Below are 17,878 nucleotides of genomic sequence, written 5' to 3'. Positions count from 1 at the left end.
CTTGTGTTCAGGATTGAATAAGTCTTCCATGCTGTAACTTTATGAATGGTTCTGATTCTTTGCGCCTGACATTAATTCTTTTTTGGATTGGTTTGTCCTATGGTTATTATTAACATTTAATCTTCCTTGTGATCTGCATTTGGTGGGGAACTGTGTGTCTCTTAGAGTTAACTTCAACCAAAGCCATTTATAATAAAATAAGCCTGTTCTTATTATAGCTAGTCCTCACTTAATTATGGCTTATTAATTTTTTATTAATTGGGACTGGAATTTCTGCCACTAAGCAATCATAGTGTCATATAGTATCACAGGGCTGCATCACTTAGCAATGCCAATTGCAGCGGTCTCCACTGCCATTGTTAAGTGAGGATCGTTGCTTGTTAAGCGAGGACTTCAGGTGACTGTGGCTTGCAAATTCCTTCTGTCTTCTAAAAAGCAGAGACAATGGTGAACCTGGCAGAAAGTTGCAAGCCATGGGTGGCTTGTCAGCACAAGGGAGAGTGTATGTGCTGCAGCATTATGCAAGCATGTCCAGTTGAGGTGCTGTGGTGCTGTGTGGGCATGGGCAAGGGAGTGGTGCAGGAGGGCACTGTGGAGTACAGGCAGGGAGGTGCTGCAGGCAAACATGCACCACAGAGTATAAGTTCCCTGGGAGCAATTTGTGACCTTCCCTACCATGGAAGCTTGCAGATAATGATCATATGACTGCAAGACACAGCACCTGTCCTAAGTGCAAGCCAATTGCCAAGTGCCCGGATTGCAGTTATGTGACTGCAGGAATGCTGGGATGGCCAGAACTTCGAGGATCAATCATAAGTACCATTCGTTCAATGCTGGCACAAACAACTTCAAGTGGTGTGACTAAGTGGGTCATCTACCGAGCACTACCTGTCCTTTATCATTTCACTTACTACTATGATGTCAATTTACTTACTATCATAATGTCAGTAGACATGGAATTTTGCCACTTGGAATTCTGCATAAGTAAAGGTAAAGGTTCCCCTTGCACATACGTGCTAGTCGTTTCTGGCTTTAGCGGGTGGTGCTCATCTCCGTTACAAAGCCAAAGAGCCAGCACTGTCTGAAGATGTCTCCGTGGTCATGTGGCTGGCATAACTAAATGCCAAAGGAGCACGGAACGCTGTTACCTTCCCAACAAAGTGGTCCCTATTTTTCTACTTGCATTTTTACATGCTTTCGAAGGGCTAGATTGGCTGAAGCTGGGACAAGTAATGGGAGCTCACTCCATTATGCAGCACTAGGGGTTCGAACCACCGAACTGCCGATCTTTCTGATCGACAAGCTCAGCGTCTTAGCCGCTGAGCCACCATATCCCAAGCTTTTTCCAGGTGATCTTCCATCTAATTTATTCTGTGTTTCTGCACTGGTGCATGTACCAATCTGTTCACCTATTAATTTAATTAATTTGTTTTTGTAGCTTAGCTGATCAAGTATATATTTTAGCAGCCTGAAGGGAGGGACCTTGTCCTCCTTGTTTTAACAATGTGCTCACGAATCTGTCTGTTTAGGCACATGCTGCCCAGAACAAAGACTCCTAATGCAATTATTTTCTCACTTCCAGGCAGCACTATCTTTAGTGTTCTAGGATCATAAAGATAGTGCTGGTCCCTGACAGCTGTTTTCTATGGGTGCCCATGGCATGCATTGGATTTATAAAATATAACCTAACCCAATAAGGCTGGAGACCCCTGAAATGGGATAAGAGAAACTAGATTGCAAAATAGGAACAACCGCTGGACATTGTTGGCGGGAGGGTAATAACTTCGTTACCATCTAGAGTTCACATTTTTGCATTCCAGATTTGGTAGCATTACCCTGTACTGTCTGGTTGTTTAAATCTTATGCCATTTGGTCTAGTTCCAAAGAAAGTACAGTTGCCACTTTCCTTTACAGGCAGTATGCTTAGCTTGCCAGAACCTGGTATTAAGCAGGTTATACATTGTACGAAAGCTGTAAACTTGACTCACACACCCAACAGCTTAAGATCGTACAACATACTAAGCCAAAACTGAAGAAACGACTTTCAGTAGTATCAGACTTTTTCACCCTTCTATTTTTGTTAATAGCATAGGTATAAAAAGAAAGAGATTCTGATGTAGAATTGCCTCTGTCTGTACTAGAAGTCATGAATGCAGAAAGTAGGATTTTTCAGTGCTTTGCTTTAGTTTCAAAAAGTATCAGCAATTTATTAAAACAGATGTGTCTGTTTTCAGGATCCCTGTTTGAATGATTCACCACCAGGTGCTGTGTTTGTGCTCTTGTGCATGCCAAAGCACCTTTTTGGAAACTAATCCTAAACAGTATACGTTCTTGGTAGAGGAAAAGCAAGAGGCAATTCAGAAAAATAGAAAAGGGACCTTAAGGAACAAACCATTAAGTCATGAGGTCCAGTAATGTGTATGCTAGTTTTCACCAATCCAGTGTCCGTCATATATTTTCTACAGATAATTCTCAACTTATGACCACAATTGAGCCCAAAATTTAAGTTATTGAGATATTTGTTAAGTGAATTTTGCCCTATTTTATGACGTTTCTTGCAACAGCTATTAAGTAATTCACTGCAGTTGGTAAGTTAGTAACACAGTTGTTAAGTGAATCTGGCTTCCCCATCGACTTTGCTTGTCAGATGGTCATAAAAGGTGATCACATGACCTTTGGACACAGCAACGGTCATAAATATGAATCAGTGGCTAAGCATCTGAATTTTGATCACGTGATCGGGGGGTGCTGCAAAGAAACTGTCATAAGTCACATTTTCCAGTCCCATTATAACTTTGAATGGTCACTAAATGAACTATTGTAAGTCGAAGACTACCTGTATTTACCTCATCATCCTGGCTTAACAGTATGCTTTTTTATGAAACCTTCCTTCTAGGAATTATTAAGGACAGAATCCCAAAAGAAATAAAATATTTATTGTTACATATTACAACACCTGCCAGAATAGTCTTTGCACAAGTATGGAAAACTCCCCATATTCCTAAAGAAGAACTGTTATTACAAAAAGTAACAGAAAGTGCTGAAATGAATATGTTAATGCTAAAATTGAAAGAAAGAGATGACCCTGAATATTTCCTAATCTGGAATGAATGGTATGATTGGATAGCAAACAGAACTAAAAAATAAGACAAGAAATCCAATAGTAAGAAATCCTGAGAAAGTAAAATGTAAATTTGTAAAATATATAAGAATATAAGAATAACAATTATAGTTAAAGTTATGAATTAATATTAGATAAATATAAATACAATGTGTTAAGATATTTAAGATAAGAACTTGTATAGATGTCAAGAATGCTGTTGAAACGATGATGTTTTATGTTGAAACAATAGAAACTTAATAAAAACATATTTTAAAAAGTATGCTTTTTATATATATGGATATGGATATGCATGCTTTGAGGGATTTTCATTCATAATATAGGTCCATGATGGCGAACCTATGCCATGCCTACCAGAAGTGGCACACAGAGCCATCTGTCCGAGCACGCAAGCCATCTGTCACTTGTTACTCTTCTGGGTTCTGGCATGCGCATGTGCACTGGCCAGCTGGTCTTTACGCATGCGGGAGTGCCGGAAACCAGAAAAACAGCTCCCCGGCACTCACATACTAGTCTTCGTGTGTGCATGAGCATTAGAAACTGGAAGACCAGGTGGCTGGCGTGCATGCATGCGCCGGGAAGCTAAGTTTCCGGTTTCTGACGCGCACTTCCATTCCGGTGCCGAAAAGGTTCGCTGCCACTGATACAGGTAATAGGTTGGGAAGTTGGACTATACAGATTTTCCAGGTTCTTCCAATCTTATTTAAATATGCCAGAGTGCACATGTAGTCCTTTTTGTTCTCTATCCCTAAACTACAGCCTTAAATATAAAAGTATTTTAAAATTCTCCAGTGTGATATGCTACAATTATGTCCTTTGGCAATGCTGAAAAAGAGTTGCAAGCTCGACACATCTGGAGACCAGAAAAGCACATCCAAAGCAATTTTTAACTGCACAGTTTGAAGAAGGAGTTTTATCTTTTGCTTCACAGAGATGCCAGCAAATCTGAATCTGGGTCTCTCTTTATGTTCAGTAACACTGAATTTCTGACTAGAACTAGTACTGACAATTGGATATAGACTCCAGGTCTTTTAATTCATTGTTAACTTTAGATAAGATGCTATGATATACTTGCTATCTTTGGAACAATCTCCTTCTTGTATTCATCTCACAAATATGGACAGTTTTTCTTTTCATACATAATAGAACCTCAGCCTTGCCAGATTTCCAAAATATTTAAAGATGTGAATAAATCTCCAAATACAGCTGGTTGGTTTTTACCTTGATGATCATTAAAGATTTTACATATTGCTTTGTTTTCTGTTCTTACTTTGTATAGTATTTTTATCCATTCATCATAACTACCCAGAGTGACTATGGTAAGATGGGTGATAATATTAATTGGGGAAAAATAGAATAATAAGAGTTCTGTTCCATGAATGTGGCACATCTTTAAAAAAAATTTTTTTTCTAACCTTGCTTGTTTTAATAAGCATGTCTGAGGACATGCCTCAGATAAAGATACCAGCTGAGAAAGACATCAATTCATGACTTGTATAAAAGAAGATTAGATTAGATTAAATTAAATTTCTTGTAGAAAAGTTACATTGAATTAAGAGTAGAAGTGCTTCAAATATCCAAATCTCAATCTTGAGGAAATCAAGGAATTACTGTTAAAAGCTGTTTTGTATTTGTCAGTAAAGACTTTGTTCAGCTTTTTGTACTGAGGTGGCTTTGCGTGTTGGGCCCTTTGTAAATCCATGTATTGAGTCTTGGTCTTTCAGGTTGGACTTAAATTGAGGAATAATGTGTCAGTGCTAAAGTTCTACAGCAGTGGTCCCCAAACTTGGCAACTTTAAGACTTGTGGACTTCAACTCCCAGAATTCTCCAGCCAGCTGCACATAGCTGGCTGGAGAATTCTGGGAATTGAAGTCCACAAATCTTAAAGTTGCCAAGTTTGGAGATCTCGGTTCTATAGGGTGGCAATCTTTCCAGTCACATTCTACATCTGATGAGTTTCTGTTTGAGGCATGCTAAGATGATTCACAGTAATTAGATATGATTTTTTATGCAGAATGTATTGTTTGAGAAGCTTCAGGATAATAATCTCAATCAATAAAAATGTATCTGTCTATAAGTTCAGTTGATACTACTAGATGTAGGTAACATGCTTCTAAATCAGGGGTGTCGAACTCACATCACGGTAGCATCACGTGACATATCAGGACTTTCCCCCCTTCATCAAAGTGGGCGTGGGCGTGGCCAGCAGGTGATGCATCTGGCCTACGGGCTGGGAGTTTAACAGCCCTGTTCTAAATGCATCTTTAAATTTTCACCTGTGTACTTAAGGAAAGTCCTATTGACCAACTGGTCATTCTGGATGGGGCTCATAAATGAGCCAGAGGGGAGAGAATTCGTTACCTCAGTTTGTGTCCTGACTAAAAATGCCCTAAAAGGAAAGTACAGTTGGGGCTCAAATTGCTTCCCTAACTTAGAGTATATCCAGACCAGCATTCCTGCTTCTTTTTATTTTTTTTTCTTTTATTGTTTAAAGTATGCTCTCATTATCCTGGAACAAATACCAGCTTGTTTTTCAGTATATATTATGTAGTACATAGTTTTGGAACGTAGAGGAGAAAAAGATTAGGGACTTGATTATAGCTGTTGGGATGTTTGAACACATTGGTATAAATTAGTTCAACCCTCCTGTAATTGGAAAAGGGATGGGATAGTGGCAGTGGTGGGATTCAAAAAAAAAAAAAATACTACCAGTTCTGTGGGCATGACTTGGTGGGCATGGCAGGGGAAGGATCTCCAGGCAGAGATGGTATTTGCCGGTTCTCCAAACTACTCAAAATTTCCGATACTGGTTCTCCAGAACTAGCCAGAACGTACTGAATACCACCTCTGGATAGTGGACAGTACACCTGTGTGTAGAGCAGAATTTAAGATTTGTGAGAGAGAGGAAAAAGTGAATGTTGTACAGCTGGAAAATGCTAATGATTAAAGGCATCAAACTAGAAACTAAGAGGCTGTGAGTTCTAGCCCTGCCTTAGTCATGAAAGCTGGATGACTCTGGGCCAGTCACTCTCTCTCTCAGCCCAACCCGCCTCACAGTGTTATTGTGGAAAAAATGGGAGACGGAGAGAGTATTGGCTATGTTTGCCACCTTGAGTTACTTATAAAAATAATAAAAGGTGGTATTTTTTTTAAAAAAAAATCAGCCTTAAATAAATAGCACTAAAGAATATGCTGGAAGCCCTTCATCTGAATGGACTCGTCCATGCGAGATAGCAGACAATTATGCCACGCTTTCGTTTGTGCTTTGGAACGTGCAGCTAATGGATTAGCTGAACCGCACCATACTCAAACGCTCCCAGTATTGCTACAAATATATTGAATTGTCAGAGCTAAAGAGACTTGAGCTTATTCATCTTGCCCTTACCAGCTGCTGTTTGTGGCATTTTGGAACAAGAGCCGGAATCAGAGGGAGGGGAAGGGGGGAAAAAAAAGGGATGTTGTCTCTTTAAGCAGCTGAGCAAACCATATGCCAATAGCGTAGCTCTTGAGTTAAACTGCATGTCTGTGTGCTGAGTAAGGAATGTGGTTGCATGCCTGACCCGTTAGCTATGACTGCTCCTTGGTGGATCGGCTTTTGCTCATGTGCTGAGCTCATTCAGGCTCGCTGGAGTTGGCGCTACGCATACACAAGGGGCGAAGTCAGGAGGAAAATAATCCTGCCGAGGAGGAGGAGAAATATTTTTGTCCGATTACCTTCCTCTTTCCTTTTTTAATTTCTCCTCAAAGCTGGATCTGTGGGTGCCTCAGGCTCTCTCTTTCCCTTTTTTTGGAAAGAGGAGGCTTTCTCTCCCCCCCCCCCCCCAGCAGCTGTTGTTTGGCGAGGACAGGAGATAACTCTGGGAAAGACGCAATCCAGCTGCCTGGATGCCTTTGGATGTTATGATTGCTTCCTCTGAGGACCAGACCTGGCCAGACATGCACAAGGGGCAGATGAAGCTGAAAATCAGGGTCAGGCGAATGAAGGAAAGCAGAGACATAAGAGGTTGGTCTCCCGGATTATTACCCTTAAAAGAAAAGGCAGAGGTGCGCATGAAAAGTGAACGGAGAAAGGAAGGGAGGGCGGCACGGAGAGCTTGCTTACTATGGACTGGGAAAGGAGATGGATTGAAAGCTGGCACCTTGCACTTTTAGGATTGAGAGAGTATCTGCATTAGGTATGTGGTGGTAGTGGTGGGTACAAATGCCCATTGTTCCCTGGGGTGTGCAGATGCAAGATATGGGCAGCAATACTAAGTATGCTCCAATGTCCTTCTGAGGAAATACGGTCTGAATTGGGTTGGCACTGCATGGCACAATAATCATACATGTATATATAAAACTATATCTATATCTATATCTATCTATCTATCTATACACACACACACACACACACACATGCACACACACACACCTTTTGGGAAATGTGCTGATTGTTGCTGTTTGCTGCAAGAAGACTGTGAGAGTCAGTGGGAATTTAAGTGATGAGTACTCTTTCAAATTTTGATTTAAGGAGGAACTTCCCAAAAAAAACCAAGTTTAATTTTGTAATTGACTGGGACAGGTTAAAACAGGAGTGCAAAGGAAAGATCAGAGAAGGGAAACGGATCTCTTATGTAATCCACCACATGTTCCTCTATCTCCTGTGCACTTTTTTTTTTTAGAGGTCCCTGTCAAAAGGATGTGCAGATGGAAGGGTGGGGTAGATGATGGAAGAAACAACAGACCCTGTGTTACTATCCTCAGGTTTGCATCCAGCACATTTTCTTTGTTTTCTTCCTATGACTGATAGCATTCATTCTTGGGAAAGATTCCTCAGCATGTCCATAATAGCTTATTATTTGCAGAAAGGAGTGGAAAGCAGCCTTTTAAAGCGGTAGAGTGACCTACTTTACCAAGTGGTGAGACTAAGAGTTTCCCATCACTCTTGACAAAAATGGAAATTCTCCTACAGTGCTTGACCTTTTCGTTTGTCTGTTTTTTAATATGTCAGGAAGGGCATAGCTCAGAGATGGTGTCATTAGCAATAAGTCATTTGTGGTTATGACACATTTTTCTCTACTTAGAACCTCTAAAGCTGGTCTAAGTAAAATACATGAACCAGAGGGAAAATCTAGATCAGAAGTACACAAACACTGATCCTTCAAGACTACCACTATTTCATATTGTTGCTTTTTTCAGACTGATTTCCTGGTTATACAAGCCTTTGCACAGTCACAAAGTAGAATAGAGTTGACAAAAACTCAGGGGAAAAAAATGACAGGTTGAGGGCTGTTATACACATCTTTCTAATTTTCTGCATATAATTGAAATTACTTGTCGAGCATTCTGTATACTCTCTCGTGAGCCAAAATAATTTCCTAATACAGCTGATATTCTTCAAATTTCCTGGTGTACAACTCTTACTGCAGCCATTGGAGGGCATCACCTTGGAAAACACGATCCTAGGTTATTCTTTCTAATTAATAGAGTCATATCTGTTTGCATCTGGCATATATTTTCCCTCAGCAAGAGGAAAATGAGGCATCTAGGAAGAAAATGCCCATTTTGCTTAGGTATGAAAGATTACATTGCCATTTGGATATCGTTTGGGAGCACTGATGAAATTAGGTTTCCTATTCTTTCAGTTCCATGTTGGGATAATTAAGAAATAATAATTTCTAATCTGTCAAATGGAAACAAATGGTCTTACTTTTTAAGTATGTAAGTATGGATAAATCATATAGAGACAAAAAAAAAGAGAGAGAGAAAGGTGTATTGGTAATGACGTGTGGATAGAATAAATACAAAATTGCTTTCAAAAAGTCTGACTTGGAGAAGATAGAAATGGATGAGCCTTGAACTGTGGTGCTGCAAAGTGAACATTGGTAGCATGGAAAGGGAGATCAACTGATGTGCAAGAAGCACAATGAAGCAGGAAGAGGCCAGACAGCAGAGATCTAGTAAGCCTTTATGCTACATTGATAGCCTTTAAACAGAAGTCTGGTATGAGATCCTAAAGCCACTGAGAGCACAGTATCAAAAGAAGCAGCTTCTGATGAATGTAAGAGCAGCATTTTTTTTTCTTCCCCCAGAATCTCTCTTATCTGCCGTTAAAAGGTCATGGCGAAACAGCAGATGTTCTCCTGGCTTGCACAAGGAAAGGCAGTGAGATTGCAAGAGAAATACGCAGATCATTCTCAGTGCCCTGGATAATACAAAAAAGGATGTGTTGAAGAATTAGTGCAGCAGGGGTGACCTAATGAAGCCGATATAAGGTGTGAGCTCCATTTGAGGTTGGCTTGAGGAAGGAAACTAGCTCTGACTTTTGCTAATCCTATTATAGTTGGGGAGCAGGAGAAATGATGCCAAATGTCATTGCCCTGTGCTTGGTCTTAAGTGGTGAACTATTTTGGGCCTGATGCATCCCAGTCACCCTGTTCAATTCTGACTTAGCTATCCATTTTTATCTTGACCTCAGCAAGTTGGGGAAAATTCATACAGCATTCTCGAGCAGATTTTTTTTTTCTTCTAGCCCAACTTTAAGAATCTATTCAAAAGGCTGTTTTTTTTTAAAAAAAAATCCAAATGTAATAGTTTCCCCCACTTTAAAAAAAAATCATGCTAAAGTCATGGTTTCTTAGAACATTAAAAGCAACATGAAAGCAAACGCACGTTCTAAGCAAGAGAGTCATATTCAGAGAATTGCCTTTTTTTCATCTTTAAATGTATGTGCCAAATATATTTTGTAGATAAAACCCAACCAAAATAGGGATTTAAAAGAGTTGGTGCTTTTTTTAGCCATATTTTTCTCTTTTCCTTTCCTTCCCATCACCTTTTCCTTTTATTTTCATCAATTTGGATCGTGGCTTGTCCTGTATGTCCTCCTCCTCCTCCTCCATCATCGCACCTCTCTGCCTGTCTCCATCCTCCCTTTCCTTTCACTCATCGTGCGTCCTTAGCATGGCAAGGCATTGACCTGATGCATAATCATGTCAAGCAAAATGGTGTATTTGTCTACATTCTCTTTTTCATGGTTTTTCGTTTTCTTCTTCTTTCCTTCCTGCTTTCTCCTTAAAATCTACCGTAGGCAGAGGGTAGGGAAGAGAAGCAACAGCTTTCCTGAAAGCTTTCCTGAGAGCTTTCTCCAACTCGTTCAGCTAGATCAGAGAGGTTGGTTGATTGATAGAAGGACAATTGATTCACGTGATTTGTATGCCATCCTATTCTAAAGATTCCCAAGAAAGGCTTTGTGTTATTTTTTTTATTTTTTTTTAAAAAAGCAGTTTTGCTGGTGACCAAAGCAGACAGCTTATGACTGCTTTGTATGGGAACAAAAGAAGCAAATCTGGGCTGTTGTCTCACGCTTGGGGGACTGAGTGGCAAGCAGCAGGCTCTTTAGCAACAACAAAAAAAGGAAGCTCTCTTGTGAAGCACCCTGCAACATTTTCAAAGGCTGAGTTCATTGTTGGCCCTGCTTATAAGAAAACGTACAGAAGCCTCTTTTAAGCAAGTGGCAGCTTCTCTCTCTCTCTCTCTCTCTCTCCAACACCCCCCTCTCCACACCCTCACCCAATCTTCTAATTAAGACAGAGATGCTGGAGGCAATATGAGATCAGAGACTGGGGTTTTCTCAGAGATTTACAACAGGAAGTCCAACCTCCCCTTGTAGCCTCTTCCTGATCTTCCAAGAAGGCACCAAATTCATTCTTATTAAAAAAAAGAGAGAGAGAGAGAGAGAAGGAGGTGGGAGGAAGGTGCATCTTCCCTCTCCTTTCTGTTTTTGACATAAGGAGTCGAATATATAATTCAAACATGTCATCTTCTTATCCTTGACAAAAATGCCTCCCTTAAAAAAATCTTCTCTTGATTCACCATGAAGCAATTAAAATATTTTTAATTATAGGAACAGGAATCTTTCATGCTAAATAACCATACAATCTTCGGTCCACTTTAGTATTTCACAGCTACGCACCCACAAACACCCATACATCATATAAGGTTCCTTTTAAGATCAAAGTCTTTTAATTTAACTTCTGCACATATTTCATTAGCGTAGAGGATGGATATGTTAACACTGCATGGATGAAATAGTTCATGCCTTTGTTCAATACTTCATTTGAAATGAATACCATACTTTTCATTGAAGTGGATCATTCCCACTCTTTAAAAACCAACCATCAGGTGATGGATGATGGAAGCAGGTCTTTCCATATACAGGTAAACCTCAACTTATGATCACAATTGAGCCAAAAATTTATGTTGCTAAATGAGAAATTTGTTAAGTGAGTTTGGCCCCATATTACGATTTTCCTTGCCACATTTGTTAAGCGAATCACTGCAATTGCTAACATGGTTGATCAGTGAATCTGGTTTGCCAGAATTTGTGAATTTGCTTGTCAGAAGGTTGCAAAAGGTGATTGCAGGACCCCAGGACACTGCAGCCGTCGTAAATGTGAGTCAATTGTCAAGCATCCAAATGTAAGTCATGTGACCATGGAGATGGTGCAAGGGTCATGAGTGTGAAAATGGTCATAAGTCACTTTTTTCAGTGCCATTTTAACTCTGAGCGTTCACTAAGCCTACCACTGTAAGTTGAGGACTACCTGTATACAACATTAAATATAGTAGGATGGTTTATCAGTTTCATCTCAGTGTGGACTTCTTTGCTGTCTCTTAAACCAAAAGGTTTAAACAATGCGTGGTTTCTGGGTCATTTGTATTTCTTGTCCTTAATTTCATATCTCTCTGTCTCTCCCCCTCCCTCCCTTGCCCTTCTCTCTCTCTCTCACACACACACATACAGAAACTCGCATCCTCTTTCTCTGTCTTCAGAATAAAAGTTTGCAATGCAGTAAGGAAAGGTAATTTTTTTAAAAAAGCAAACAGGCAGTATTTGCAAGACGTGATCAATGTTGGCATATCCCTCATAAGAGATTCCCTTGAGGCAATGGAGTCCTTCATAGAAAAGAAAGAAAAATGTCTCTCTCTCATGCCTCCAGCGTGGAATGCGTTAGAATCATATGAACATGTCGGCGTATTTGATCCCCGTTGCTGAGTAAACAGATTAGGATTATTCATTAGAACTGTTAACATAGGAACGAGCGACAAACATTGCCTTCCGGTGTGTAAAAGAAATTACTATGGCACTAACAAATTCGAAGAAAGTTGTTTGAAGCTCTGGAGATAAACTCAGCTTAAAATTTAGTTGAATGGGATTGCAACCGTTCCACTCTCACGCATCTTTTTTGAAAAGCTGCATCTTTAGCACGGAGGTTCGCTACAGCTTCCCATCATCTCCGCAGAGGATCTGGGTTGGCTTGAAATCTTCTTAGGTATATTTTAGTATATCTATTTTATTTTTCTCTATTAACAAAATTTATATGGCTGCTCGACTCACTCCTGGCGACATCTGGTGGCTTGTCGATGTATATTTTATCTTCCAACCTTGGCCTAGCATCCATGGGGATCTTGCATCTTTGGAGAACAAAGACAAGTATTAAATCGTGATCTGCAATGAAGCAAAGGATTCGATACTACTGGAGCTAACATTTTGGCATTCGAGATATGAATATCAAGCTTGAATCACTTGGAGCTGGCTAAATCAGAGTCAATCATTGCTTCTTTTTTAAAAAAATCCTCTCCACGGATACTTGATGGGCAACTGACTGCAGAATATAGAGGGAAATGCAGTGAGTTTTCTGTTGAAGAAAATCTGTGTAAAATGCATGCATATTAAAAAGGAATCCAAGTTGCCTAGGTTTTCTCTTTATTTGATGCGGCACAAAGCAGAAGGAAGGGTGGGAGGGATATTGTTCTTTAAATGTGGTAGACCTGTGAATTGCAGGCTTCCCTCGGTGTCTAATCAAGTGCTGGCATTGAGATCAGACCCCGTGAGTGATCAAGGTTTTGTATGGTTTGGTTTTCAATTAATTCAGAACGGATGTGCAATTCATTCCTGCCACAGTGCAGATTGCAGATAAGTACTGTACTCACATTAAGCTAGCTCACGGCTTCATACATACAGGTAGTCCTCGACTTACGACCCAAAATTTCTGTTGCTCCGTGCGAGCTTGGCTCCATTTTACGACCTTTCTTGCTGCAGCTGTTAAATGAACCCCTGCAGCTGTTAAGTTAGTCACCCGGTTGTTAAGTGAATCTGGCTTCCCCATTTGACTTTGCTTGTGCAAAGGTCGCAAAAGGGGAGGAAAAACACATGACTTTGAGACACAGCAACGGTCATAAATACGAATCAGTTGCCAAACATCCAAATTTTAATCACATGACTAAGGGGATGCTGCAATGGCAGTGAGTGTGAAAAACAGTCATAAGTCACTGTGGTGCACAGTTTGTTACATAAGACCAACACTGTGGGGGTTGTTGTTTTTCCCAAGAAATGCATGAATTGAAAATGAAAAAATTCTTGTAAACCAATGAAGTCAGCCCCAAAGGTGGTTTTTAAAAAGGCAACTGGACTTTATTTTTCCTTGAAGATATTTCGCTTCTAATATTTGCTCCTGCTTGAGCAGGGGGTTGGAGTAGATGACCTCCAAGGTCCCTTCCAACTCTGTTATTCTATGTTCTTATTCAAGAAGCTTCCTCAGCCTTTCTCCCTCCCTCCTTAATTTGATTCCTGATTTCAGTTTGGATAGACAGCTGGTTCACCTGCTAATTTTCTTTGACCTCTTTAACCTAATTTCAAGACCCTGTGAGAAGAGATCATTTTAGATTTCTCATCGGTTGAGATTTCTTTTTAACCTTGATTCTTATCTGGTGTATCAGAAAGAGAAAGAAAATATACTATCAGAGAGAAGATCTTCCTATTTTTAACTGAGACCTACCTAAAGCTTTTTTCATCCTCAGCAGCCATGCAATGCCCAATACACTTTCTCTGAGGGAATGTGTTTCTCCCCCACATTGAATGTTCCAGAATTGATTGATCTATGTAAAACATTAAACATTTAAACATTAAAATACCCAATATAGAAAACATAAGGAGGAATAAAACCAGGGATGGATAAGGGTTCAGAAGGCAAAATATATTTATAAAATAAATAAATAAATTACCTTAGGAGGACAAAAGTAGAAAATTTAAGTATAGGAGAATTATGGCCCCAATTGCAATCATAAGTCGAGGACTACCTATACAAAACATGTAGCAGGTAATGTTGCTTGTAGTATGTACACAGAGAGCTTATGGATTGGAGACAAATTCCTTGTGTGTCCAATCATACTTGACCAATAAAGGTATTCTATTCCATTCCATTCCCATATTCTCTTTTCACAATATAAGCATATATCTGTGATGAATTTTACTTTTCCAGCTAAACTGCCTTGATTCTGAGATCTGATATTGCAAATCCTCCATTTTTGGTTTTTCTCTTTTTAAAATTCAATATTTTGAATCACAAACATTGGCTTAGCAATTGTCACCGTATGTGTGAAAATGTAAAAACCCACATTCTTTGCCTCGGTAATTAATGTGCCTTGCAGACACCATGCTTTCCTGTCTTCAGGCTTATTTTGGTAAAGGCAAGGAAAGAAAGTTTAGTCCACACTTAATTAAACTTAATGGCCTGAAGTTACAAGCAGTAAATGAGAGGCTCCAAAAAAGAATAGTTATAAAAGTCTGTGACTGCAAAAGCACCAAGTGGGTGGTAACATTCAGTCTCACAGTAACACACACAACAACTAATACACACATTCCCTATTATTTTTTCTTACCTACTTTGAGAGCAAAATTCCTAGTAGGTTTTCCAGTGTTAAATAAGCCCAATATCTAAGAAACATATAGCTCTTGTAGGAAAGCATGTCCCCCACAAGGAGGAGCATTTACAAGGTTTCTGATTCAAAATTGTTTCATGTAGACAAGGCTTCCTCTCTTTTTCTATTCTTTGTGTTAATGGAAGCAAGGAATGTTGAATATACTGTATTGTAATTGGCTTAGGTTTTTTTTTTTTTTTGCTCGTGTAGTTCTAATGTAAAGAGGCACTCTAGAGTGCTACCTTAATCATGTTGTGGTTCAGCTAATAGGTAGATTGCTAGTATTTTTGTTGGCTAGGCTAGATTGTACTTTATGCATGTGCAAATTACAAGTAAACATAGTGCCACAAGCCTTCCTATTATGGTTCTAAGAGATAATGTACAAAATTATTGCTTATGGTTGCTCCAATGTTTTTTCTTGCTCCAGTGCAGGCCAAAAGAAATGCTATTGATAGAACAGTAAACACCCTTTTGTGTAACCATATACATTGTCAAAGCAAAACCAAGAGTTAGGAAGCTACGATTCTTTTAAGGTACTTAAAGAGGGAAGTTGCTCCTGGGTGTGTCCAATTATGTCAGTCCACTGATGAAATGGCATCCATTGATAAAACAAATACTTCCTACCTCTCCTGCCCCCAATCTGTACTGGTAGGTTGGAGAAGTCTTCAGAGCATATCTGAAGAGAACAAAAGGAAATACTTAAAAAAAAAAAAAAGGAAATGTAAATACTCTGTGAGTTCTTCAACTTCTAAAGTTGATAAATCAAAAAAATGTTTCAAGCCAACAAGAAAAGAAGTCCAGTTGCTGTGATTCTAAAGTTGATGTTTCCCATCTTTGCTAATATTTACATCTATGATGGAGAACCTATGACACCCTCTCTGTGGACATGTGCGTACTGATCAACAGGTCTTCGGGTTTCCAGTGCTTCGGGACGTGCGTATGTACGCACATTCTGGTTTGGGCACTCCGGTGCTGAAAAGGTTCACCATTACTGATCTAGGTGCTTTCTAGTAGGTAGAATCTAGACAGACAATCAAGATCCCATATCTACTTACATCCATTCTGTTTATTTTTATCTTGGCATAGTGCAAGTACATGTTAATAGTTGACTGGGACTCTTACCTAAAGTGTCAAAGAATGCAGCAGCTTTGATTTGGAATTCTTGACTGGATAAGCAATCTGTTTTTGCCAGGTTGCAGGCAAATTTCCTGCCAGTGTGAGGAACTACAAGAAACCTGAGAGCTGTTTCTACCAACGCTACCACTTAGGGAATCATTCCTTCTCTCAATTCCATTCATGCCAAGAGAATGCCATTCCCAAACCATGTATCCTGCCAAAGAGTCATAATTGTAAAAGGATCTGCTTGTTGTATTTTCCTCTCTTGATTTCAAAGTAGAAAGGCAGCTAGCATTGATTGTAAGCAAAAGCCACCCCACCTTCAGAGAGACTAAGTGCTTGTACTTTTTCATGGAATTTCAGTTAAATTATATTGGCTTCTTAAATTTTAAAAAGCAAATAAATAAAGAAGCAGCAACCGAGAATTTTAAAGGCTAATTGCAGAATTCCAATTCTTTATTTTCTGTGCTCTTTTCAGTTCCCCTGTTTAATATTTTATCATAACTGGGAGTGGTTGCTACATGAGGCAATCACTAAGTGAGAACTGTATGATCTACTTACAACAGTTTGTTTAGTGATCATTTGAAGTTACAACGGCACTGAAAAAAGTAATCTATTATCTATTTTCACACTTACAACCTTTGCACATGATTAACATTCAGAAGCTGGGCAACTGATTCATATTTATGAAGGTGATCTCCTTTTGTGACTTTCTGACGAAGTCAGTAGGGAAGCCAGATTTACTTAATAACCATGTTACTAACTAAACACGTTACTAACAGTGATTCGCTTAACTACTCTGGCAAGAAAGGCCATAAAAGGGGACAAAACTCACTTAGCAGCATAAATTTGGGGCTCAGTTGTGTTCATAAGTTGAGAACTACCTGTACTGCTTAGCCCTGGCCTTGAGGAACAGCTATCAATTAGAATAGATGATGTTGTAGGTTGTGAGACGCTAACTGATAGAACAGTTGTATTCTACTACCATAGATGCAATATGGCTTCTTTTAGAAATGCATCTGGAAATGTTTCCGTTTTGACTGCTAGTCTGTCATCTTACACGCAGTACAAGAAAGAAATACATAGGTTTGATGAAACAGAATGCTAAAGGCAGAGGGGCAATAAATAGAAGTAACCAGAGCTCTTGGACACTGCACTAATCTCATTTCATTCATTCTGATTTAATATCCTGGTTGAGAGAGTGATGTCATGCCCCAGTGGTATGGGAGAGGTAGTGTTGCATTAACTCTCTGCATCTCAAATTGACAAAGCCATCCTGAAAACTCATATTTCAATATTTTTAGTAGTTATCTAGTCACAGAGGAAATCATCTGTCTCCAAATTAGGAGTTAATGAAAGTAAGCCTCCCACAATGAAAGAGTTCTAGGAAATAGTTATGGAGCTATGGAGTGCAAGAGTCGTTTTAAAAAGGGAGAAAAAAAAGAAACTGAAAAACATGAATCAGATATTACGTTTTGCACTAAAGTTGCTCGAGGATCTGTTCAGAAATGAAATCCTGCCATCTTTGTTTAAATACCTTGGCCACCTACTCAATGTATAGACTCATTTTTCTAATTAACCTATACAAGGAGCTGCTTAATCGGCCAGTTACCAGAGCATGAATTAGAAAAGATCTTTTTTTGTGTACTTGAATAGGAGCTAGAGAGAGAGAAGAAACGGAGGAAGGTACTGAAACATTGCCAAACCAACATAGGTCTCTGTCAACTATAAAAACCCAGCTTCTGAATTGGCAGTGAAGCAACCAGAGATGATCGATGATGGACAAAGGAACAAGATCTAAAATTATAGGATCAATGCTTTGGAAAGATCCTAAGAGTGATTGGTTCAGTCAATGATCTTCAAATGGTTCTTCAGGGATAAATCTGATAGCTTATTAGGTG

General features: G+C 39.3%; 1 protein-coding gene across 3 annotated transcripts in view; it reads left to right on the top strand.

The window, feature by feature from the left end:
• The window catches only part of DUSP8 (dual specificity phosphatase 8), a 119,275-nt gene that overhangs the window by 85,910 nt on the left and 15,487 nt on the right, over nt 1-17,878 (top strand). Inside the window, exon 1 of one of the 3 annotated variants that reach the window (XM_026706751.2) lies at nt 6,666-7,125. The exons of the other annotated variants lie outside the window; for them this stretch is intronic. Coding sequence (XP_026562536.1) covers nt 7,008-7,125 — 118 coding nt within the window. The 5' untranslated portion in view covers nt 6,666-7,007. Of the gene's footprint in view, nt 1-6,665; nt 7,126-17,878 lie in introns of those variants that run through there. 3 annotated transcript variants of the gene reach the window in all.

This window comes from Pseudonaja textilis, chromosome 1 (genome assembly GCF_049901715.1).
Source record: "Pseudonaja textilis isolate UNSWEBS1 chromosome 1, rPseTex1.2, whole genome shotgun sequence".
Taxonomy (NCBI): Eukaryota; Metazoa; Chordata; class Lepidosauria; order Squamata; family Elapidae; genus Pseudonaja; species Pseudonaja textilis.
This window is presented reverse-complemented; position numbering and strand designations above follow the sequence as displayed.